Below are 24,296 nucleotides of genomic sequence, written 5' to 3'. Positions count from 1 at the left end.
TCATGCTCACACTTGCACACATATATTCAGTGTGGCCTGGGAAGAAGCAGTCCTACTGAGAGGCGAGGAGAAGATGCTCCTCAGCTAAACTAGCAGCTCCTGACATCAGTTCTAACCCAGACATACCAGAGTCTCTTTACTGAGGAGCTTACAGATGGAGAGGACGGGGATGGTTTCTCAGCCTAGGGTGGCTGAGGGAGGTCCAGTTCGTGTCAAATCTGTGTTCAAGAAGTAGGTGCAGAGCTGCCCTTTGCCTTTGACCTTGATGATGCCCCGGCTGTAGCAGGTGTAGCCTAAGGACTGGAGGGCCCAGGCTGTCTCTTCTGTTACCTGCAATTGGAAAGGGGTGAGGGAATGTGGGGGTATCCTTAACCCTGTCCCCCTGCCCCCACACCTCTGAGTGGCTCCCTCACCTGAATCTTGCCCAGGACACCTGTGCTCTCCATGCGGCTGGCCACATTCACCGTGTTGCCCCAGATGTCATATTGTGGTTTCTGGGCCCCAATCACTCCAGCCACTACAGGTCCGTGGTTTAACCCTGACAAGAGGTGTGGTAAAGAGGGGCCCTGAGGGGGAATTTTGAAGAAGGAGAGTGGGGAAGAAAGCTCAGGGAACTAGACTGAAGGGGCTGGGGGCCTTGGAGGAAAGGACAGGCCAGAGGAGTGCTGCTTAGGGAAGGAAGTGTATGGGCCTTCTAGCTTCATGCTCCATCCCAAGGGGTGAGTCTGCAGGGGTTTCCGGGGATGAGCTGGGGAGCAGCTAACAAAGGACTTGGGGGAGGGAGAGCTTGGGAAGCTGAGAAGGAAGTCCCAAACTGCCCCAGGAAGGGAGGGTCCTCACCTACACGCAAGCGAAAGTTGTTGAATGAGTGCTTGTTGATGACATCCAGCTTAGACCCAAGGGCCACAGCAAACTCTACCATGGTGCCAAGGTGGCCGCAGCTTTGCTCAGCATCCTGGCAAAGGGCCAGCCCACCAGGATGGGTCAATGAAGGCACAGGGATAAGGCCCACTTATGGGCCCACCAACGAGAGCCCAGAAGAGGGTCAGCAGGTAAGGAAGGGATACGTGGTACCTGCTGTGCATCCTGTCCAGAGGTGGCGTTCAAGCCGGTAGCTGCCATGTAGGTGCTGCAGATAGTTTTGATCTTCTCCACCCCACTGAACTTGGGCTTGGAGAGCAGCTGTACAGAAAGGAGGCTGTGTCCCCAGTCTCTCTGGCTCTCTCCCAGAAGCCCAGCCCCAGGCTTTTGGAAGCTAAAGGACCAGTTGTGGGGTCAGGGATGGTGGCAGGGCGAGAGTCGCGGTGAGCAGAGTTGCTGGGGAGGGCAGAGCTGGGGGATCAGAGGAGGAGCCGGAGGGCTGGGGAGGGGAGGATGGTCCTCCTGGCCAGGAGAGTGAAGTGGAAGGAGGGCCTGGTGGGAAATTCTAGAATCCAGGACATAGGGTCTGGGGGTGACCCTTGGAGCTGTCACCTCATCAAAATCAGCGATTATCTCATTGAGCAGCCGCAGACACTCTAGCCCCTCATGGTTGATGCTGGATTCAGAGTAGAACTCCTTGAAGTCTGGGACCGAGGCGAAGAGGACACACACACACTCATAGGACTGGTGGTAGAGGTCCTGGGGGGGGCAGGGGGCTGCCATGAGGGGCTATGCCCTGTTCTTCCCCATTCTGGGTCTGTATGGCTCCTCCTCCCTGTGTCCACACTCCTCCCCCTCAGTTTAAGAAAGATCAGGAAGGAAGCAGAGGGGTAGGGTCAGGTTGCTCCAGGGATGTGACGCAGGAGTTAAAGATTGGGTCTCACTATGATTCCAGGAAAGAGAGAAGTTCGGAGTCAAGATCACCTCACGGCAACGTGAAGGGAGTCTCTTTTGGAACTAGGATCATATCCATGGGAATTATCTTTATATCTTATTGCTGAAAAGTGTTAAGTCAGCTTACAAAGATAGCTACACTTTGGAAGATAAAATGAAGCACTAATAGCCTCCAGAACTCTGAGAAATAAATTTTGCTATTCAAACTAAAAAAAAAAAAAAAGCAATAGTAGGGAAAAGAAGAGTCTAGAGCAGCATCACCCAGCGGAAGTTTCTGTGGTGATGGAAATGTTCTGTTGGCTGCGCTGCTCTATATGGTGGCCACTGGCCAAAGCAGCTGTGGAACACTTGAAACGGGGCCAGCATGACCAAGGAACTGAATCTTCTATTTTAAAGAATGGCCACACTGGGGCTAATGGCTACCAAAGTGGACAGTGAAGGGGTAGAGGGATGGGAGGACTATGTCCTTCACACAGTTCCCACTGACACTCCATGAGGCTTTTGAAGGGTAGGGAGCAGCCATCAGAGAGGACACTCCTTCCCAGTAAGACCTTGGGAGGCAGAGACTGTGCTCACCAAAGACAGAGCCTAAGAACTTGTGAAAACGGAGGCCCCTGACAGGCATGGGGGCTTGGGTGGCTGCCCAACCCGTCAGGCAGGAGTCCAGACAAGATGGGCCAAGCCAAGGCTCTCGTCCTCTGGGGCTCAGGAGCTGGGGATGGGGAGTCACCTCATTGCGCCGATTCTGACCAATGAACTGGGGGGCCACGTGCGCAGGGAGCACGTTCTCCAAGAGCAGCCGAGTCAGGTTCTCCATTGTCTCTGTCTCCTCCTGCTCTTGCCTCAGCTTCTTCTTCCACAGAAAGTCCAGGCGGCAGTAATATTCGTTCTGTGGAGGGTCATAGCGGGCCATGGGGAGGCACGGTACAGGAGGGCCCGGCTTCTGAGCATTCACCCCTCACACATGATGCTTAAAACCACACCATACCCCCAGTTTAGAGAAAAGCTTAAGGTGCAACTCTGCCCAGGGAGACTGCCTCAAATCTAGATTCAAATGAGGGAGGGCAGTAGGGGTGGAGGATTTTTTTCTTAAACATGATTTTCCTAGATTGGGGTGGGAGAGAGGGGTGGAGGGGAGGATTTAAGGGCACACCCCTTAGGGAGCAAAGAAGAAGAAAGGGAGCAGGAAATTTCACTTTAAGCTGCCAATGGACAGACCATTTGGGTTCGCCCCTGGAAATGTGAAATTAAGGGAAAGGGTGAGAGGGACTAAGTCACATATATGGGGACCCTGCCTCACCCTTCCTAGGGAGGCCCTGGAGTGGTGAGCTGGGAGACTTACCTGCCGAGCCAGGACTAGGAGGGTGAAGAAGAAGATGAAGAAGGAGACTGCTCCCATCAGTTTGGGCTCCTTCAGCACCCCTGGCCTGAGGAGGCCACAGATAAGCGTTGTCCCATGGCTTCCCTATCACTTCCTGCACCGGCTCCCATGTAACCCTCTGCCTCCCTCTCTCTTTGCCCTGTGGGTGGTTCAGGCAGAGAGATGCGGACAGTTCTGCTCTGTCCCATCCCAGCCTGGGCCCCTCTGTGCAGCGGCCATGCGCACCTGGAGTCCAAGGTGCCCAGGTAGAGGCGGGCGATGAGGCAGTCGGACAACCAGGCGTGGGAGTGCAGGAAGATGGAGCAGGAGGCCGTCAGCCACAGCAGGAGCAGCAGCAGCTTCAGCTCAAAGCTCATGTGCAGGAAGAGGGAGCAGGAGAGGAAGCCCAACACGCAGCAGTGCATGGAGTACTGTGGGGCCAGGCAGGGCGGTCAGGAGATGGGGCCTGTCCCACGGGCAGGGGCGAGGGACACCCCAGGGCTCCTGTCCCATCAAGGAGGGGCAGAGGTGACAGCCACACAAACACACACCGAGTGGGACTTGTGTCTGTCCCTGTCTGCAGGATGGAGTGGGGGAGGGACGTTCAGGGCTGTGGGGGACACTCACTGGGATGCTGATGAGAGGCAGGGACCCAGGGAGCTCCCAGGAGAGGTTGGAAGCCATGGAGGACATATTGGGAGCCTGAAAAGGGCAGGCTGATGTTGCTGGTAAGAAGACCTGCGGGAGACAAGGAGCTGAGGCAGCAGGCAGCTGCTTGGGCATGATGGTGACTTCATCTGGGTTTCAGCTGACCCAAGGGTGAGTTGGGGCCAGACTCTGCCAAAGTGGCAGATCTTGCTATCCTCCCTGGTTGGTGAGGGAGTCTCGGTGCTGGGGTCCTTGCTGGGAGTGAGCAGGGATTGGGGGAGTGGGTGTCATGAGCACCGTCATGGATCAAAAGATCCACGATCCAAGATCACTGTGTGATCTTTTGCCAACCACATAATCTCTCTGGGCCTCAGCTTCTGGTTTTGTAACTTGGTTGGGGGATGATTCCTAAAGTGTTTTTCAGGGATAGAATTCTAGGAATGATTCTAAGTTCTAAAAAACCTGCCAAACTCAGCTTTCAAAATCATAATTGTGTAAGGTAGGGCTTCCCTGGTGGCTCAGACGGTAAAGAGACTGCCTGCAATTTGGGAGACCCAGGTTCAATCCCTGGGTTGGGAAGATCCTCTAGAGAAAGGAATGGCAACCCACTTCAGTATTCTTGCCAGGAGAATCCCATGGATAGAGGAGCCTAGCAGGCTATAGTCCATGGGGTCACAGAGAGTTGGACACAACTGAGTGACTAATACTATTTTCATTTTCAAGGTAAGTAAGGAAAGCTGCCTACATAGAAAAAAAGATAGGAAGGATGTCCACCAAAGTGTTATTAATGATAATTATGCCCAGGTGGTAGGCTGTGCATGACTGTAATTTTCATTTATACTTGTCCAACATTTCCAGTATCCCCTGGCCTTAGTCCAGCTGTTCTCCCAAATCCAAGGGTCCTCTTTCAGCATCTGGAAGGTCCAGCATGGCCTGATGGGGGTGCATAGGGCCCCTTCTCTCTCACCAGACTGGTAATGGCCATGACGAAGACGAGCAGGATGGTAGCGGTGCCCAGAGCCACTCGCAGTCCTGGCCGTGTGGCCACCAGGACAGACAGGGTGGGTAGCCAGTGCAGCATCTTGGGGCCTTTCAAGACACACTTCTGTGGAAGGAGCATGTGAATCTTAGCCATGCAGCTGGAGCACCCACTACGGGCCAGGTCATGGTCGGGGCCCCAGCTCACCAGTCTGCCCCTAAGCCCACCTCACCATCAGGTGCTCTGAGAAGCAGACGAAGAGGAGGAGGAAGAAGAGGAGGAAGGTGATGCCATAGGTGATGGTCAGAGCTGGAGGCCTACAGAGAGACAAGAATGAGGCCTTGAAGAGCCAGAAGAGGCTTTCTGTGTGCTGGGAAGACATCCTGCAGTCTGGGTGGGGGACACAGGGAAAAGTGGTCCTGGGGATCTGAACTGGCTGCTGCTGAAGCCTGGGCAGATGAAAGACATTACATACTGATGACCTGGGAAAGCTGCAGGGTCTTGGACAGTACTGGGATAACCCAGGGACAATTTCTGAAGGGAAGGGGGCTCATGAGAGTGGCCGAGGCTGCATCAGACTGGTCTCTGGGCTTTTGGGCCAAAGTTCTTTCACCTGGCTGAGTTCTGAATGAGTCCTCACCCTTCCTAGCAGCGAACTAGGAGTGGGGACCTACTCTCTAAGCTCATATGCTGTGAGATTTGGATTTCTTAATGGAAACAAAAGAAATCCAAATCTCGTGGGACTGTTGTTAGAACAGGGAGATAGACACGTGAAAATGCTTGGGGGTATGCAGAAAGTGCACAGGACGTAAGACAATGAGATGAGGGCTAGGATTACTGGTTCCCCAGGACAAGTATTTCCATTTCCTCTGTGGTTCAGTGCCCTGAGCCGAGGGGAAGTGAGTAAGGGAAGAAAGTGTGGGTTAGGGGTCTGGAAGAGCCAGGGGATCTCTTTTGGAGAATCAGGGCTTCCTTTGTCTAGGGGTCGTTCACCTGTTTGTCACCAGCATCTGGATAATGAAGTTGGAGAGAAAAACCAGGAAGGTGCAGGCTGCATAGTATTTGAAGGCGGGGAGTGCAGAGAGCCGATACTGCAAGGGATGGGGAGGGGTCAGCGCCAGTGCTGCCCATCACCTTGAAGGTGTCAATCCTGAGCAAGGAGTGGGCCCCAGACTCACTGTCCCACCCTCCAGTTCTGACCCAGGAAGCCCCTACCGGTTCTCCAAGGAGCTGTCCTCCTTCCTCTCATCACCAACCAGAAATCCAAAGGACTAGTACGAGCCCTTCACCCCTTCAAGGTCACAAACTGCCCAGAACTGGGAAAGGGAGGTGGGACCAAAAGGCCTGCCCCTCCCCAAGGCAGAGAAACTGAGGTTGGGAAGTCCTCTGGTGCCATCTCCCAGCCTACCTCTTTCTCCATCTCCTTCTCTCTGAAGTACAGTGTCAGTGGATTGAAGTCCTTCGACTGTTTCCATTGTCTGATGGGAGGTGGGGGGCAGTAAGCCCGGAAGAGGAAGGGGCGGGGGGTGGGGGGTGGGGCGTGGTCAGGTGAGTGGAAAGGCTAGAGCTGGGAAGGTTTTCCCTTCCTTTCTGGGCAGAGGAAGCAGTGTCCCTCCTCTACCACCCGAGCCCTGGCCTCCAGCCCTCCCAGCCCTCTTCAGATCTCCATACTTCTGAGAATTGAGCTGTTCGATGACCTGGAAGAACTTGGCATCCCCAGTGTCTAGTTCCTCATCAGGTCCCCTCATGGTACGGCTCCTGCACAGTGAGAGCCCAGCCTGTCACCAGGAAGACCCTCAAAAGCATCTGGGCAAAGCAGGAGCAGCCCCTGAGGGAGGATGGAAGTTGGTCGCAGGGACAATCCCACTCAAATTTGCTCAGACCACCTCACCGGTCCAGGCTCCACTGGGGGCTGAAGGAAGACAGGGCCTTCTCCTGCAAGGAGAACACAGGGATGGAGGAAGATGAAAGACAGTGAGCATCCTTCACCATGGTGGAGCCTCTCTGCAGCGAGGCATTTCAAATTTGCACGGGCCTTGACTTGAGCATCTGACTCAACTCTCTCTCTCTCCCTTTCTATCTTTATCTTTATCTCTCTATATACACATCACCATTTCTCTCTCCATTTCCATCTCTACCAAATCCCACCTGCCCACAAACCACATTTATTTCTTCAAGCTTCTTTCTGGCCTTTCAGACTCCGAGAATCTCTATGCCCTCTGATTTCCTCATAGTTTCTATCACTTAAGAGGCAACCCTGGATCTTCTGTAGGCTTGATGGCTGTGATTTCTTGTGTCTCATCTTCCCTAAGGGCTGCAACAGATTCCAAAGGCAGTGACTTGCCCATAACCCCATGCCAAAAAAATCCCTGTTGGTTGAAACTGGAATGGCAATGCAGAACACTTTGAATCTCCTCTGCCCTTTCATGATGATCAGGCTGAGCTGGGAGGTGGTAGGGGAGAGAACCAAAAATGGAAAACAATGGGGAAGAGGAAGAGAAACCTGGTTGAGGTCATTCTCTTCTGCACCAAAAGGAATATGCAATGTGTGCAGAGATGTGAGATTCAGCATGCAACTGAGGATGAGTACCAAGGAAGGAGGTGAAGTGCCACAGCCACTACCTGTGGCAAGATGTAGGGTGATCATTTTTCCCCACTCCCCTGGCTCACGTGAAGAAAACAGGTCACAGCGGGGCCACCCTGTGGGTTTGGCCCACAGACCAAAACCCTGTGTACGTGAGAGGAGCAGAGAGGGAGAGACATAGTGACTGAGAGATGTTTTAGGCATGGAACCATCTATACATCTACACCTGAGTCTAACTTTTATCAAACTACCTCCTGCCCACGCCTATGCCTATAAATTATTTAAAGGCGGGGAACTATCTCATTCATTTCTGTCTTTTCAAGAACTACCCTAGTGCATGCCACATAGTAGGTAATGAAAGATTGTAGAAGGAATAGATATGGATGGATGGTAGCCACCACACAAACACTGCCCAGTCACCCCACAGTTCCACATTGTTTAATAGTAATCCAAGTGTGATTCTCAGGATCCCTAACATTTAAATGAGACCCTGGAACGTCAGGAACTGAGAAGGGAGTTTCTGGGCTGGTGTGGTCCGCATTGAAAGATACCTTAGAATAAGGGGTTGCCACTCTGCCCTAACACTTATCAGCCTGCATGACAGTGAAGGATTTAGGGAGATCTGGCAGGGTTCTGAGGAGGCATCCCCACCATGATGGATGAGGACTGCACTCAACACCGTCTTACAGCCCCTGGGCAAGCCCCCTTCTCTCCTACCCCCAGCAGGCGGCCTCATCCTGCAATAGTCACTGGGTCTTGGGTCCTTCCTTCCTCTCCATCCTGCCAGCATAGCATTCTGACCTCTTCCCTTCCCCACGCTGAGGCACTCAGCCACTGAGCCATTGCTGCCAAGGTCCTCCACCCCTCCCCGCACCCCACTGCTCACTGATCTCTGGTCTGCTTTCCTGTTGGATGGGAGAGGAGGGGGGATGGGACACAGAAAGGGTACTCTGGAGTCGCCCCATAATCCAAGCAGGTCTACCTTGCTGAGAAGATTCTGGGAAGATCTGTGGACAAGTGGCTAGGAATGCTGAACAGTTTTCGGGAAGATGGGGTACAATGGAGAAGAAGAGGCTGAGGAATCGAATCCCAGGGCAAGCCTTTAGGGACATGGCCTGGGTCCCTGCATGAGGGGGTTCAGGCCACTCGTCATCAAGTACCAAGAGCCTGTGGGGGAGATGCAGGCTTTCCCGGCAGATGATGAATCACTCATTACGTTGAAGTGTTTTGCATAGATCAGTAACATCCTGCCCTAGCTTTCTCCAGACAAGGGGTAGGCCAGTCTCTCTGTCCTCTCCCCAATGCTGCCCACTCATTGTTACTTCCTTCTTCAAGCCCATGAGAGATTTTCACTTTCACTTCATCTTATCTGTGTACAAGTGCTGGAGAGTGGGGGCAACAAGTGATTGGCCCCCACTGTCCTGGTCCCAGTAGGGACTGAAGAAGAGAGCGTGCGGTCTGAGCTAAACAGACCCATTTCCTGGCGAGAAGGGGTGTGTAGCATGGGCCTCAGAGTTAGGAGGGAGTATGGTTCCAGGGGAAGGGCTTCCTGAATGGAGGCCGGGGAGCAATGGGCACGGAGTCTATGGGGTCTTGAGTCTTCTCTGAACTCAGCTCAGAGGGAAGTCATCTTTGTCCTTTCTCTGGAAAGAAGGGCAAGGAAGGTCCTGAACCAGTGACTGGGGTGACCAGACAGTTCAGGACCTTGGGATGTCATCAAGTGACTCACTGGTGGAGGGGGCAGGAAGGGCTGGAAGTGGGCCACGGGGGTGGGTTGATGTTAAGTGCTGGGCTCATGAAGGAGGTGCACGTACCGGGAGAGGGGTAGATGTGGACACAGGGCTCTCCACGTGGCTCAGGTGGGCGAAAGGCTTGGCTGCACCCCAGGACTCCAGGTAGCGGGTCATCAGCAGTGATGGACGCATCTTGGAGCCCTCAAGAGAGGACAGCAACCCTCCTGCAGTACCCTTCTCGTCCTCCTCTGCAGCCTGGGCCATATGAGGGCTGAGAGTCAAGATCACGTTGACTTGACTTCCCCATTCTCCCCACACTCCTTTAAGGCTTGTGTCCCCTCCCTCGTGATACACACATCAGGACCCAGGAGCTCAATCTCTGGCATGGACGAGATCAGGCTCATTGGCTGTGGATGTCGGGGTGGGCCAGGTCATGGGGTCCAGGCTGGGTTCTTACCCAGGGGTCGATGACCAGGTAGGTCGGCTCCCCTAGCTCCCGAAGGTATGGGTCCCGGTGTTCCATGGCTGCATCCTCCACAGCATAAGCCCCGGCCAGCAGGGCCAGCGTAGCCCCTGTGATATGTACTCGTCTGGAAGAAGAGGGCAGGGGGAGTCAGGAGGGAGGGATTCCAAATTTCTCATTTCTTTCGAGGATCGTTCCTGGAGGTATGACTTCCAGCAAGATCCTGTGCTACAGGAGGTGTCTCCCAGCTCCCCTTCCTGTCCCCAGGATCTCCCTGAGCCCCACTTGAGAACATGCTCATTTTAAAGAACTATAAAAACCAGGCATGTGGGAGGCCTGATGGGTCTTTCGCTATAGCCTCCTGGAGCCCCAGCTCTCACCCTGGCACTCCACTCGCCTCCATGTGGTTGGCCAGAGTGACGTCATGGGACCAGACATCATACTGCCATTTCTGTAGCCCGATGACCCCGCAGAGCACGCTGCCTGAGTGCACGCCCACACGCATGTTGATATCCACGCCTGTGGCTGCCCGAAGTTTCCTGAGCGAGATGTGTAGAGAACAGTCTGAATGCTGACTTCAGCCCTACCCATGGTGTACTGTACCCTTCCCTCTTTCCAGGAGGACTTCCACCATCCTGCCTGCTCCTCTGCACATCCATCCTGCCCCCCCCAGCTGACCTGATGGCCCGGCACATGTCCAGCCCCATGCGCACACAGTTGATGGCGTGGTCAGGCAGTGAGAGCGGCAGGCCGGAGACACAGTAGTAACAGTCTCCTAGGATCTTGATCCGCATGCATTCGTGCTCCTAGGGGAAGGGTGTGCAGGGGGTGGCGGCAGCTGGTTAGCAGCCAGAAGAGGCAGGAAGGAGCTGGGACAAGTGGGAGCAAATGTGGTAGCCCTGAAGAACTTCTGAGGTTGAGAGTGTCGAGATCAGATCTAGGGCCTCCCTCAGCTTGATATGGGGCTGGCTGAGGTTTTGTATGTGGCTGTCTTTCTCAGAAGGGCATCTGAAGAGTTGGGATGTTTGTGAATCTCTCCAGCTTTGGCACATGTAGGGTGTATCCAGATTTGAGCATATGAAAGTCATCTCAGGATTGAGGGGTTTTTTTGGGAGGACACCCAAGATTAAATTCCTTGGGGGCATCCCTGGGGACTGACAAGGTAGCTAAGCTGAGGATGCAGAGGGCAGAGATTTCCCTTGGAAGGGCCTCCTAACATTAGTGCATCAGAAAAATCCATCTAGATTTGGTTGTGGTGTCCAGAGACACCTGTGCTGGGACTCAGAGCCTGTTTGGGGGTGTTGTGGTTGGGACATCTGCGAGGATGTTGAAAGATCCCTCCAAGTCTGAGGTGTGCTGTGAGTAGTTCCATACCTGGGGATGTTTGAGAGGGTTTCCTACTGCAGTGGAGTATCTGGGAGCCCACGTGAGCTTGGAAGTGGGACAGGGATCTTATAAGGCAGGACTTTCCCTGGCAGGGTCTCTCCAGGGTGGGGAGTTTGAAGGTGGGGAAGGAAGCCCCCTCTGACCTTGGCGATTTGGTCGAACTTGCCAAAGAGCTCGTTGAGCATAAGCACCAACTCCTTAGGGGAGCACTCACTGGCCAGTCTCGTGAAGCCCACGATGTCAGCATACAGCACGCTGGGCAGGGGAGACAGCATCAGTGGGGCTGGGGTCTCAGCCCACACCCCCTCCCCTCTGGCCATCCTTCATACCTGACTCCCTGGTGCCTCTTGACATAGAGGCTGTGGAAGTTGTTGGTGCTCTCTGGCCGTGACCCCTGTCCAGCCTGCAGCCGTGCCATGATCTCCTCCTTCATCTCTCGGGCCAGGTAGGCAGGAAGGATGGACAAGAGAAGGTGTTCCTGAGGGAGGCAACTATGAGCACCAACCCTCACCCCACTCCCTAAAGCCAGGAACCCCACCCCCTCAAACTCCTAGGAGCCCACAGACTCCCCCAGCCCCAGAGGTGTTCACCAGAGCCATGGCCCAGGTCCTTCCCACCGCCCACAGCCCGGCTCCAGCTCTGCCCTGCACTGATCGATGTTAGGGATTAAACTTCCAGCACCAACACAGGAATTAGAGCCCTTCGTTTAATATCATAAAGCTCTAAAGTGCTTTCACAAGATTCAGGTTTTTTGAACCTCACAGCAGCCTTCCAAGGTAGACAATAGCTGTATTTTATAAAGGAAGAAACAGGTCAAGTGACCCGCCTAAAGTCATTCAGTCTCCGGAGCTCGGTTGTGTGACCCAAACAACTCCCCTCTCCGAGCCCCAGCCCCGCTCGGCCTCCTGGCCCGGAGAACCTGATGCTTCTTCTCGGTGTCCAGTCTCCGCCGCGAGTGCAGGGAACTAAGCGCCTCCCGGAACGTGGCGCGCAGCGCGCGCTCCATCAGCGCCTTGTGATAGGCTCCGGCCGCGTTCCCGCACAGGAACAGCACCGCGTTTGCAGCCAGCTGCGGGGAGCGTCAGTCTCAGGCAACGCAGCACCCCAGGGTGGGGGCGGGGGGCTAACCGAGATGGCAGGGAGGACTCTACAGTTAAGAGTATTTCGAGGCAACGGGTGCCGCATTGTGGAGTCTATAGGGGGCTCTTCTCCCTCATCCCGCCACCCCATCCAGACCCTTGGTTGCTGCACCAACATAGCCTCTTAGGCCTAGAACCCTTCTGCCAGAATACCTCTCCACCATCCCCGCCCACGCGGCAGCAGGAAACTACTCAAGCTCTAATTTTTACATTCTCTGTGAAGGTTCTGTTATCCACATCTGTCCCCATCACCCTGGTCCCCTGGCGAACTCCCTTCCCTGGGGGCCAGAGCCCTCTTCTGGCGTTTGCAGGCATCGCGCTGGCACTGTGGACCAGCTCCACCAAGTCTGTTTCAACCCTGAGCCCTGCCATGGAGTCAGCTCAACAAAACAGCTGGTGAACGCCCAGAGGAAGCAAGCAGCGCCCAGCAGAGCCAGCCCCGGATGCAGCCTGTGCTTCCTGTGTGCTCACCTGTGGCAGCAGCGCCGGCCGAGAGTCGGGCTGAGGCCCAAGATACAGCCCAAGGACCAGCAAGTGTGAGAGTGAGGAGGTGACACCCGCGGTGATGGCGTCCCGCATGTCCAGGGCAACATGGCATACACAGTGAAGATGACAAAGAGGAAAAAGGACACCTAGGGGAGAGAGGCACGGGAAGTTGCAAGCTTATGCTGCTCCTCCAGGCCTGGGTGCATGTTTGAGGCCTAGGAATCCCCATTGCCCTGCTCCACCTGCTCACCTGGTCCCAGGCGCTCACCACGCCCCCAGTGAACAGGAAGCTGTGGCCTAGTGCAAGCAGTGCTGCCCACACGAGGCCTGACAGGGGACGCGTCCAGCGCTGCAGTCGCTGCTCCCGGGAAGCCAGGACCAGCAGCAGTGAGAAGCCACCCAGAGCGCACAGCACAGTGGTCAGGAAGGCTGGGTCTGCGGCCAGCTCCTGGTGGGGAGGGGGAACATGAGGCAAGATTGGAATGTGGGGTTTGGGGAGCTTATCCAAGAAGAGGAGGAGCAGACAGCAGTGAGCAAAGCGCCTCCACTTGTCTTTCACATTAGATTGAAATACACGAAAATGCGAATAATCTGTTTTTAATCAACAGAGCCAGCAGTCTCTTGTGATTCAACTCACTATCTCACTTGCATACTGCAGGGCGACGGAACCTGGACCATGTACCCAGAAGACCTTGCTCCAACCTCATATTGGCTGCTTGTGAATCTATGTCCTTTCCGAGCCTCAGGTTTTTCATCTGTCAGATAGGAACTGTAGCACCCCTCCCACCCCCACCCCACCCCTGGAATCCCAAAGGAAGTGAAAAATTCTAGCTCACAGAGGGACTTAGCATGAGTGTATCCAATCAGGCCAACTGGCTTGGGAAATTCCCTGCCAGGGGCCTGAGACTTGGAGTTTCAACCTGTCCCCACCTCCCAGTGCTTTGGCAGGGGGACACCGAGAAACTCCCTTGCCTGCTTAGGAGCTGGATCTCCCCATTCCTCAAGGCGCAGAAGCACCACCCCGTTCCCAGGCTCCACCGTTTGTCCCCACCTCTTCCTGGACTTGGAGGAGGACCATTGGTCTCATCCAGTGGGTTTCCCACCTTGCCTCCGAAATGTGGAAAGAAAACATGTAGCAGGATATTTCCAGAAATGGAACTGAAGAGCCCTTTTCCCCCACAAAAGAAACTGGAAATAGGTTATCTGGGGACTAAATGAGAGCAGGATGGAAAGTGCTTTCTGGGAGTCTGTGGGTACAACTGTGGCACAGCCCCCGAAGAGGGAAAGAAAACCAGGAAACAGATTCCCATGGGGCCCAGTGTAATTTCCCCCCTGGAAAATCGGAAAACCCGGCGTTGGATTAATCCTAGGACCAGCAGATCACAGGCACGGGTAAGATTGGTCAGACCCACAGAAAAATTAGAAGCATCGAGGGGCCAGCTGTCTCCTTGCATAGACCCAGAGCTGTGCCCTGAGAGGCAGTGACTTGTGCAGGGTCACTGCAGCTCTTAGCAAGGTCCAGCACTTGCTTCCCGGGTCCCAGCAAAGAAAACACATCGAAAAGAAGACCCACTAATCCCAACCCTGAAAATGCCCTGGAGGCAGTGCCTGTCCCGCAGTCCTCAAGGACACCTGCACCAGAGCCCTCCTCCGCTCCCCTGCTCACCCTGCCACTTGCCCAGGCCACAGGGAGCAGCGCCAGGAGCCCCAAGAGCACGATCAGCAGCAGCAGCAGCAGCAGTGGGTACTGCTGGCTCAGGCTGTAGTAGGTCTCGTAGAAGAGGTCTTCGCTGGGGGGCTGCCGTGGACTGAAGAGGCGGGCCATGGTCTCGCCAGGCCCTGCGCCACACTGCCTGGGGGTGGACCCCTGGGGCTGAGGAGGGCCAGGGTGAGTTACTGTCTGAGGCCCAGACCAGCCCCAACTGTGCCCTTCTCACCAGGACCACGCCACTTGCTCCCAGACTTCCCAAGCTCACGGCAATCCCATCTCCTTCCAGGTACTCTCTGGGCCTCCCAGCCTTCTTCCAGCTGGCAGTGAGGGGACTCCCCACTCGTTTGATGTCGACCCTCAAACCCAGACTACAGAGGTGCTCAGGCAAAAGCCAGGGGCACAGGATTTAGGGTTAAAGCAAAGGAGCCCCAGCCCTCCGCTCCTTTTCCCCCCAACTCACGGCCGCGATGCTGCTGCAGCTGAACCAAGTAACTCTGGGGCACCGTTATGGAGTCAGCGTGCTGCTAGGTTAGTAGCTCTGAGCCCAGGGCAGCAGGCGCTTCCCTCCAGGCACCTCAGCCCCCTCCTACTTCCCCGATGGGATGGCCCGGCCCTTCCTGTGCCCTAGCCATGCTCGGCACTCCCGCTTCCTCCCCGACTCTGATTGTCTCTCCTGACACCACAGCCTCCCCACATCTGTTCCCCTCAAGGAATGGGAATGTAGACCACGGAAGAGATGCAAGGGGTGGTGTGGGCTGTACCAAGTGTTAAATGTCAAAATGGGCCCCAAACCTTGGGTGTGGGGAGACTGAGGGTGGGCTGGAGCAAAAGCTGGCAAGGATGTGGGGAAGAAAAGCATGGTGGCACAGGGGGACCAGGGTCTAGGTCCAGATGAGAGGCAATCCTTCCCTGCCCCTCCAGCCTGGATGGCAGTGCTGTGGCCACGTCTGAGCGGTCTATACTCCAGTGGTGTCCAGCTCCATGGGAGGGGCACATCTGCGTGTAGCTTCATGGGGCCATTGCTGTCCACTCCCAAATACCAGCTGAGAATCAAAGGTTTCCAGTGTGTCCATGGAAGCAATGTGTGCGTGAATATATGTGGGGGAGGGAGGTGGTAGTATGGGGGCTGACCTGAGAGAGCCTAGGGGCATCATGCAGGGCAAAGATGTGCTGGGGTCTGAGAATTCCCAGGGAGAGCGCCCTCCCCAGGACTCCACTGCCAAGTGTCTACAGCTCAGAAGAAAAGGTGGTGGCAGGACCTTAGCCTGTATCCTCAGGGTTTGGTTTAGGGTGGGGTCTTGCCTGCTCTACAGGAAGTGCTCTGCCCTGAGATTAGAGCTGCCCCAGGAGCCAGGATTCCTTCCTGCCCCCACCGCCAGCACGGCCCTGACCTTGTGTGCCACAACATTGCCCACCCACAACCCTCAGCATCCCACTCTGGCCACACAGAGAAACCACAGTGCCTCCCATTCCCTCGATGTCAGCTCCCCCATCTCTCATCCATGTCTCTTCCTGCCCCTGGCTGAAGCTTTAGCCTCCTTCATGGTGCTTTGGTTAAAATTCCACATTTATTGTCTCCTGGGGCCACAAAGACAATTCAGGTGAAGGCTTGATGGCCCTCAGAGAAAGTCTAGGCTAGCAGCCTCAAGTCCAGGAGGCAGTTGAGAAGCTGCTTCAATTCTTGCTATTATGATACCTCCTATGGCCCAGTCCAGGCTTCAGGTTCTTGCGGTCCTTCTTTTGAACTTCTTCCTTGAGGGGTGCACTGAGGGACCCTATCCACGCCCCCAGGCGCCACGCCCTTCGTGGATAAGGCAGTTCCTCCTTGTATAATCAGGCGGTTGTTGTTTCCAATCTGTACTCCTTGGCAGTTAAAGATGGTAGGAAACCATGGCCCTTTAAGAGAAAGAGTGGAGATGTTGGGAGGATTAAGTGGCTGGAGATTTATAGTAAGGAGGAGCAGCAGGATGGAGGGGCAGCGACACCTCGTGTTCACCCTGGGGAAATGCAAGTGTGGGGTCTCGGACTGTCTTCAGCCTTTCCCTTCACGCTGCACCTTCAGAATTGGGTTTGCAGAAGCTAAAGAGGAGTGGCAACTAACATCTGAGACTCTGATGTTGTTCAATCACTCAGTCGTGGCCGACTCTTTGTGACCCCATGGACTGCATTATGCCAGGCTTCCCTGTCTTTCACTATCTCTGGGAGTCTGCTCAAACTCAAGTCCATTGGATTGATGATATTTGGGTCTTTTCTGATGGGTGACCCTCTGGACCAACACAGCGACAGTGGAATGGAATTTAGAGGTTCACAGAGCTGGTGTTGGGGCAAGTCCAAATGCTCAGGAGCCAGGTTGGCTTTGCTGTGTGACCTCCGTGGCTGTCAGTTTCTTCATTTACAAAATGAGAAGGCTGGGGTAGGTGGGCTCTAGCCCTTTCTCATTCCCCCTCCCCAAGTACCTGGGATCTGTATTTGGTCTTGAGGAAGAAGCTAGTAGAAGAATTAAGCAGGGAAAGGAAGGAGTGGAGAGTGGGTACCTGGTACCAGATTTGGTGCCGGCCCTCTGGGAGGCCAGTTGGTGTCACATCTCTCAGCCCCCTACAAACAACACAGGCTCTCAGGCTCCCTGTCTTGGGGCCTATTCCCTTATGGCAGACACCCTCAGCCCCAAGTGTCCCCTGGCAAGCGGACAGGATTCACAGGAGTCCCAGCGCATCCTGTAGTCCTGCCAGTGTCTCACCTGACTCCCTTGGGGTCCAGGACCTGGGGTCCAAGCAGAGGTGGGGCAGGGATTCTGGGTTCTGAAAGGTAAAGTCTCTGGAGTCTGAGGAGGTCGGGCTGTTGAATCTGAAGATGTCTCTGCTGTCCAGGCAGGTGGAACCTGCTCTCTCTGGACCCTGATGCTCTCAAGAAGGTTTGTACATTTTTCAGGAACAGAGCTGGGGCACCCCTCGAGATTCAGGTTCATCATTTCAGAGACCAAGGAGTCATGGCTTCCTGTGGTTTCCCTAGGACTGTCTATTTCTGTCCTTTCCAGGCCTGGGCTGTTGCTGCCCCTGTGCTCAGAAAGGAACTCCTTCACCTGTAAGGATGGGGAGCTGGCTGGGCATGGAGGTGGGAGAGCAGGAGTAAACCCAAGGGAGTTGGGTCCATGTCTGTTGCCTGGGAACTCAGGGATGGGGTGAAGAGAGGGGGGACCATAGTCAAAGCTTAGAGAATGGTGGTCAGTGGGGTCATTGAGTGGCCAAGGGAGCCACGTTGTGCCATCCTGCCCAGCTCCTGGATGGGGGTGTTGAGCACTCACCATGAAGACTGCAGCATTCATCTTTCTCCCAGACACATCTCCTTTATTTACCAGATCAAGGGCTTTCTTGGTGTTTATTCGGCATTCTAGAGAGAAGGCAGAGTGGGTGGCAGGTGAACAAAATTTCTTTTCCGGGGGAAAAGCCCCTGCTGACAAATTCAGGCCTATCTTGACTGCCAGCTGGATGGCCAGCACACCTTGGAAGGAAGGCCTCTTCTGGGGCTCATGGCTCCAGCACTTCTGCATCAAATCTGTCAGTTCTTCCAAGCCGGGAGTCTCAGGCCCAGACAGGGGCAGCTCAGTCAGTGGGGGCCGGATCTGCCTCTCACACACTGCTTCCCGCACCAATGATGTCTGGGGCACTAATAGGGTGGGGGTGGGGGTGTGAAGAGAAGGCATTCAGAGTATGAAGTCTACCCCATCATGGAAAGGGGTGGGGAGTGCAGGAGATGTGAGGAGGGAGTCGGGCAGTCTGAGCAGGTAAACTGGAGGAGGAGGAGGGCTTGGAGATTGGGAGACTGGGGGCTTAGGGGAGGGGGGCACCTGAGGTGAAGGATCCCAGAGTCTGTCTTACTCTCAGCTTCTCTTCCGGCTAGCACTGCCCACGTTAGGATCCCAAAGCTGCAGTAGACACAAAGCTGAGGCCTGACCCAACTGCTGGCAAGATCCCTTTTCATACAGCATCCCTTCGAAGGATCCAGACAGGTGTAGAAATTGGGGATATATGTTTGGATATATGTTTGGAGTGGGTGCCTTACCTGTAGACATCACTGGCCCTGGAGGCTTTCTGGTTTATATTAGCCAACAGTTCTGGGGCCAAGTAGGCTGGGGTGCACCCTGACTCCCCAGATCCTGCCCCTGACTGTGAGCCTCCCTGAAATGTGGACAGGCCAAAATCTGCCACCTGCAAAAGGGAGATAAGAACGAGGAGATAGGGGATGGAAGAAAAGGGAGATAAATAGGGGGAGATAGGGAATGGGCAGGTCCAAGAAACTCCGAGAACGCTTTTCTTACCCCCCTCCCCCCAAAAGTGCAGGCCCAGCCTTGTAAAGACAGTATGGAGGGTTAGGGGAAGGGTAGGACCAGTGGGCCTCTGGTTGGAGGTCTGGGTCCCCTCTCCATGGCACTGGGTTGAGGTCTGAGTCTCCTGGGCTAGATCAGCCACGGATCTTTGGAGGGCCCGGTGGGGTGGACCTGTGGACCTGACCACGTTGGTCAAGGCCTCTATCACCTGGTGTGGCAGGGGCCAGAGCTCCAGGCTGGGCCTTGACACCTGGGCAGCCCTGTGTCCAGAGGGAGATGCTGAGGGTATTCAGGAGACAGGGCTGCAGCAGATGCGGGTCCTATGTCCCGCGGATGGGGTTGAGCAGCTCTGGGGCAGGACTTGGTCCAGAAGATGGGCTGGGTGAGGGATGGGCTGACCTTGGCGTGCAGCTCTGAGTCTAGTAGGACGTTGGAGGGCTTGAGGTCCCGGTGGAGAAGCACTGGGTTCTGGCTGTGCAGGTAGCACATCCCGAGCACCAGCTCCTGCAGCAGCTGGCAGAGGAGCGGCCAGGGCCGAGGGCAACGGGGCTGTAGCAGCACCGCCAGGGAGCCGTTCTCCATGAATGGAGTCACCAGAGCCGGCCCAGACACGTACTCCCACACCAGCTTCTCGGTGACCCCCAGCAGGGGCAGCACATTCGTGTTACGCAGACTGGACATGGCCTTCACCTCCCTGGATATGGCCCTCCTGCCCTCAGGAGAGGGGTGCCGTCAGCTCTGAGCCTGAGAGATCCTTCCCGCCGCCCTCAGGCCCCGCCCCGCGGCACAGCGGCCCCTCCTCCCCGGCCCAGCCTCCCGGACCAGACCCCCACCTCGGGTCACTCACGAGTTCACGATCTTGACCGCCACTTCTACGCCCCAACTCCTGTGATGTGCCCGGAAGACAGAGCCAAATCCGCCCTTGCCTATTAACTCCGGGTTCTCCAGTTCCTCGATGGGCACCAGCGGGGCTGAGGCACCGCTGGGCCTGAGAGAGGGGGCCACGTAACCAGCCGGCCGTGGGCCCAAGGCCTCCCTGCTCCCCTCCCATCCCCACCCCTCTAACCGCCCCCCCACCCCACCCCCCGCCACCGCCACCTCCGTGACTCGGCTCAGCGCTGTTAGTTCGAGCCCCAGCCCCTCCCGTGTGACCCACTGTGCCCTGGTCTTGGCACGAGGCGCATCCATATCTCACTCTCCACTCACCATAACGTAGAGCCAGACATCAGGCTGGAAGATGAGAGAAGCTTCTGGAAGTTGCGAGCCCCCACGGATGGATGAAAGAGGAGTTGAGGGCTGGGAGAGGGGTCAATCTCCAGGCTCCTTCACGGTTCCGCTTCCCGCTTCGCCGGGTTGATCTCTCTGCCCGAACCACTTCCTTCTTTAATTGATGCCTCTACAGTCCCGCCCCGAGGGCGGGGAACGGCACAGAGCAGGGTGCAGAACAGAAACTAGTGCTGTTCCTAAGGTGTCAGGTCAGGTCCAGTTGTCGCTGGGTATCCTCACCCTCCAGGAACCCACAGCCACCTCCTACCGCTGGTCTCTCTCCCTTCTTCCACAGGATTCCCAGCTCCAGCGCCAAGCCTGGGATTCCGCGGCGGGGTTGGGGGGAGTGGAGGGTTGGGTGGGGGGTGGCGCTGAGTAGGATGTCATGGTCCTAGGACTCTGTTCTCCCACAGCTGCCCTAAGATCATAGCTAACACTTTTCTAAAGCTCACCACATGCCATTAGCTCATTTAATCCTCACATCAACCCCAAGGGGATAGGTACTGCTTTTGTTACTTCTTTATAGGTGAGAAAGCACTCAGCGTTTAAGCACCTGGTCAAGCTGGCTCTGAACCGTGAAGCTTTGCCATTTTCGCAAAGGGGTCAGCTGGTGGGGAAGGTGACTAGGGAAAGTGTGGCGTGTCCACTGGGCTCTATTCCTTCCGAATACAGACCTCTCCCAGGGTGCTGTGGTCAGCTAGGTGAATTAGCCCACCAGAGAGTTGCTGATACTGTGGTGTACACGGCAGTGGAGACACTGCAGAGCCTCTTTGCCCTCTCTCCCCACAGCCACTCCTCCATTGCAAATTCTCTGGTTAATATTAATAAATCTTCCTGACAAACATGCTCTGGACAAGGGTCTTGGAGAACTCAGGAGCTTGGGGAGACTTAAGGATTCAGGGTTGACAGAAGGTGTTCATACTTTACCTGCCCAAGGCCTGACGGTAGCTGAAGGTTATGGAATTAGATACGACCAGCCTTATGCACTCAGTCCTTCATGAGGAGACTCAACCCTGTGGGTCGTGGGGCAAGACTTACTGGAAGGTGCTCACCTTGTGGAACTTTCCATCCTGTCCAGGGGTCCATGGACTCCTCTAGCCGAGCAAAAGCAGCCAGCAGTTAACTGTGGTTTCTCCAGAAACTGGAGCTCCAGGATACACATCTGGAATTCTGATGGAGTCAGTGCATGCTATTTTTGACCTATTTAGGGAATTCTTAAACTGTAGTCTGTTTAAAAGCTGGTACAAGGTAGGTACCCAATAAATATTTGTTGAATTGGATTAATAAATGAACAACCCTAACTTTTTGAGGCTTCACTGAGATGCTAATCATCCCAGGTGGTGCTCCATACTCAACAGAGAGGAGCTAGGAGGTTGGGTTTCTTTATGGTTTGGGGTGTCTTCTTGTACCTGCAGAGTTGACAGAATTCATCTGAAGTCTTGTGGTGATATGGTGGTATCTCACAGAATATAAATGCAAGTCTGGCAGTTCCTCAAAAAAGTCTAGTTCAGGAGCTAAGAGCCATCAGAGAGGACAGTCATTCCTTTCATGATTCTTTTTGAGCTCATGGTCTCAACACCTGGCCTCCGTTTGAGGAGAGTAGTCAGAAAGGAGTTAGAGGTGCATTTAAAAACCTTTTACAGCTAGATTTCTTTAGATTGACCTACGAGCCTGAGAATCGGAAGAAGTTACTGTAAAGTGTAAGATTGGGGATGGTGTCAGAACCTATAATAGTTTTTGACTCAAACCAACTTGGGCTTCCCTGATGGCTCAGTGGTAAAGAATCTGCCTGTCCATATAGAAGACACAGATTTGATTCCTTGTCCAGGAAGATCCCACATGCTGTGGGGCTACCAAGCCCGTGTGCCACAACTACTGGAGCTGTGCTCTAGAGCCCATGAGCTGCAGCTGCTGGAGCTTGTGCACATTTGAGCCCATGCTCCACAATAAGAAAAGCCGCTGTGACGAGAAGCCCTCGCATCACAACTAGAGTCTTCCCTGCTCGCCGCCACTAGAGAAAAAGCCCACACAGCTACAAAGACCTAGCTCAGCCAAAAATAAACAAAAGTGCCCACTAGTTTCCAGCAAATGTATGAAGAAAAAAAAGTCCATACTCAGGCACATCATCAAGAAATTTTAAAAAAATATAAAAAGCAAACCAAGCGTCTTTAAGAGAAGGAGGGGTAGGAAGAGGAGCCCGGAGTGAGTGCCTGAGAAGACCTCTGCTTTCTTCTTCCAGCAGTGCGGAACTGGCAAGGCAGAGCTGATTCCTGGAGTTTGAAGCTCTGGCCTTTTCTGAGGCCGGGGACACCTGACCCTGGTTGTCCCAGGCCTTTGGAGTCTATTTGGGTGTCTCTCATCCCTTCGGTTCTCTATAGCTGATTGTCTTCAGTGACCTTCAGCCCATCCTTTGTACCTGCTCTGATTCCCTATTTCTAGTTGCTGGGATGCAAGTAGGGGCAGAGACTGTGGTCTCTCTTCTTGAATATTCTAGCCCTAATTCTCCTCTGTTGTTTGATTAAGAGATTTCAATTATAGACCAAATTGTATTAATTGAGGTGACAGCAAAAAAGATTATGGAGAATTTTTGTTTTCCTTGCTGCTGCTGCCGCTGCTAAGTCGCTTCAGTCGTGTCCGACTCTGTGCGACCCCATAGACGGCAGCCCACCAGGCTGCCCCATCCCTGGGATTCTCCAGGCAAGAACACTGGAGTGGGTTGCCATTTCCTTCTCCAGTGCATGAAAGTGAAAAGTGAAAGGGAAGTCGCTCAGTCGTGTCCGACCCTCAACGACCCCATGGACTGCAGCCTTCCAGGTTCCTCCATCCATGGGATTTTCCAGGCAAGAGTACTGGAGTGGGGTGCCATTGTCTTCTTCGTTGTTTTCCTTAGTATTTGAATATTTTATATTAACAGGTATCACTTTTATAAACAGATAAAGAAAGAAAAAGTTTATGATGTATGCAAAGATTTAGCCAAAGATTCAGGATATTCACGGAAATGTTGTTTAAAATAGTGAAAAAATAGAAACTTAAATACCCAATAATAGGAAAAAGATTGAATACATTACACAGTGGAAGACTATGCAGCCATTAAAATGCTGCTCTAGGCCTGCATTTATTAGTACAACAGGGGTTTATCATATATCAAAGGAAAAAAAGCAGGTTATAAAACAATATATACCGTATCATCACATTTTTTTTTTGGTTTCCTTCAAAAATTCTCTTCCAGTAGTGTGACAGAGTTCATAGAAGCCTCCCATGGCAGAATACCTAAATGCTATATAAAGCACAACAAACGTATTTTTAAAGTAACTTGGTGAGGTCCTGCGGAAATAAGGATAATTTCCCAAGTGTGTCCCCCTGAAACAAACAAAATAATACAAAGCAAAAAGGAAATCGTAAGTAAACAGAGAGGTCAACTAAGTAGAAACTTAGAGCTTTGGGAACTGGGTAGGGGTAAGAGAGTTTGGGGGAGAACCAGAGAGTAAAGAGCTACATGTGAGACAACTCTATTCTCCCCAAAGCTTGGATCCTCAAGGGGCTACATTCTTAACAGAAAGGAAGAAGTCCACCTGCTTGCAGAGGGAACCTACAAGCAAACCTATCCAGACTGCAGCACTAGATGTTAACATCAACAAAAATGTTAGCTTCCATGTGAGATCTGCTAACATAGGGATTTGTGGTTGGAATTTTAACGTTCCCTTTTTTTAAGTAAACCATCAGCTTAAAACGTTAAATGGCCCCATGTTATTAATGCTCCTTGAAGTCCAACAGAAGCAAATGGAATTCTCCCTAGAGGAAAGCATCTTAAATCCAAACTTCTGGATTAAATTCAGCCAAATATAAAACTCATCAAAAAATTACTGAATATAAATATGTAAGGATTCAAATCACCACAAATGAGTATCAGCAGGAATGATAATCAACAGGCTTAAATCTTTAAGGGGTCCAGAATTTGGAACAATCAGATGAAGAATCTGAAGCTGTTGGGAAGTGTTTAAAGAAACAGAAGATGGAATAGAAAACATAAACCAGAAATAAGAGGTTATAAAAATGCCCAGAGAGATGTAGGAAAAAAATAAATTATCAAGAAATAAAAAATTGTATGTAACCATTAAAATTAAAACTGTCATACAGAAGACACAGCTGAAGAAAGTGCACTAGAAGATGGACCTGAAAAAATTAATCAGAATGCAGCAACAGAGACAAGCTGATAAAAAAAGTTGAGGCAAAAGAAGCGAGGTGATCTTTCAGTCATCAAATTGGCTTCTCTATGAGGAGAAGAGAAAGAAAAAATGGGGCAAGGCAATATCTGAGGAGCAAATGACTGAAAAATTTCCAGAATTGATGAAAGACAGGAATTCACAAATACAGGAAGCATGATTTATGCCAAGAAGGATAA

At 53.5% G+C, this 24,296-nt stretch overlaps 2 protein-coding genes across 6 annotated transcripts; both read right to left on the bottom strand.

Moving 5' to 3' along the window:
* ADCY4 (adenylate cyclase 4) lies at window positions 1-15,088 on the bottom strand. Its single transcript, XM_005910284.3, is given in 27 exon segments — window positions 1-330; window positions 414-538; window positions 841-955; window positions 1,075-1,182; window positions 1,474-1,620; window positions 2,546-2,704; window positions 3,158-3,242; window positions 3,422-3,606; window positions 3,803-3,913; window positions 4,791-4,928; window positions 5,035-5,119; window positions 5,796-5,893; window positions 6,211-6,280; window positions 6,474-6,560; window positions 6,694-6,737; window positions 9,201-9,374; window positions 9,577-9,709; window positions 9,963-10,121; window positions 10,261-10,388; window positions 11,112-11,223; window positions 11,298-11,446; window positions 11,888-12,037; window positions 12,579-12,691; window positions 12,694-12,739; window positions 12,844-13,041; window positions 14,260-14,466; window positions 14,765-15,088. Coding segments are annotated over 26 exon segments (3,231 nt in total). The 5' UTR covers window positions 14,419-14,466; window positions 14,765-15,088; the 3' UTR covers window positions 1-177.
* RIPK3 (receptor interacting serine/threonine kinase 3) lies at window positions 14,343-20,137 on the bottom strand. Of its 5 annotated transcripts, XM_070377418.1 has the most exons (11): window positions 19,835-20,129; window positions 19,476-19,616; window positions 19,028-19,337; window positions 18,364-18,509; window positions 18,180-18,226; window positions 17,803-17,967; window positions 17,606-17,691; window positions 17,042-17,383; window positions 16,839-16,899; window positions 16,001-16,200; window positions 14,343-14,466 (listed from the first exon to the last, which is right to left on the bottom strand). In XM_070377418.1, the coding sequence occupies exons 1-10, from the start codon at window positions 19,852-19,854 to the stop codon at window positions 16,004-16,006; spliced, it is 1,515 nt and encodes a 504-aa protein (XP_070233519.1). In that variant the 5' UTR covers window positions 19,855-20,129; the 3' UTR covers window positions 14,343-14,466; window positions 16,001-16,003. The 5 variants fall into 5 exon arrangements, 4 of the variants coding, with proteins under 4 accessions (XP_070233519.1, XP_070233520.1, XP_014338619.2 ...); XM_014483133.2 differs by lacking the exon at window positions 14,343-14,466 and having other exon boundaries at window positions 15,762-16,200; window positions 19,835-20,128; XR_011465582.1 differs by lacking the exon at window positions 14,343-14,466 and having other exon boundaries at window positions 16,123-16,200; window positions 17,042-17,102; window positions 19,835-20,136.
* Window positions 20,138-24,296: the final 4,159 nt, after the last annotated feature.

The sequence above is a fragment of the Bos mutus genome, chromosome 10, assembly GCF_027580195.1.
Source record: "Bos mutus isolate GX-2022 chromosome 10, NWIPB_WYAK_1.1, whole genome shotgun sequence".
In the NCBI taxonomy this organism is placed as follows: Eukaryota; Metazoa; Chordata; class Mammalia; order Artiodactyla; family Bovidae; genus Bos; species Bos mutus.
The sequence above is the reverse complement of the archived record's forward strand: the minus strand, read 5'-3'. Positions and strand labels throughout refer to the sequence as shown.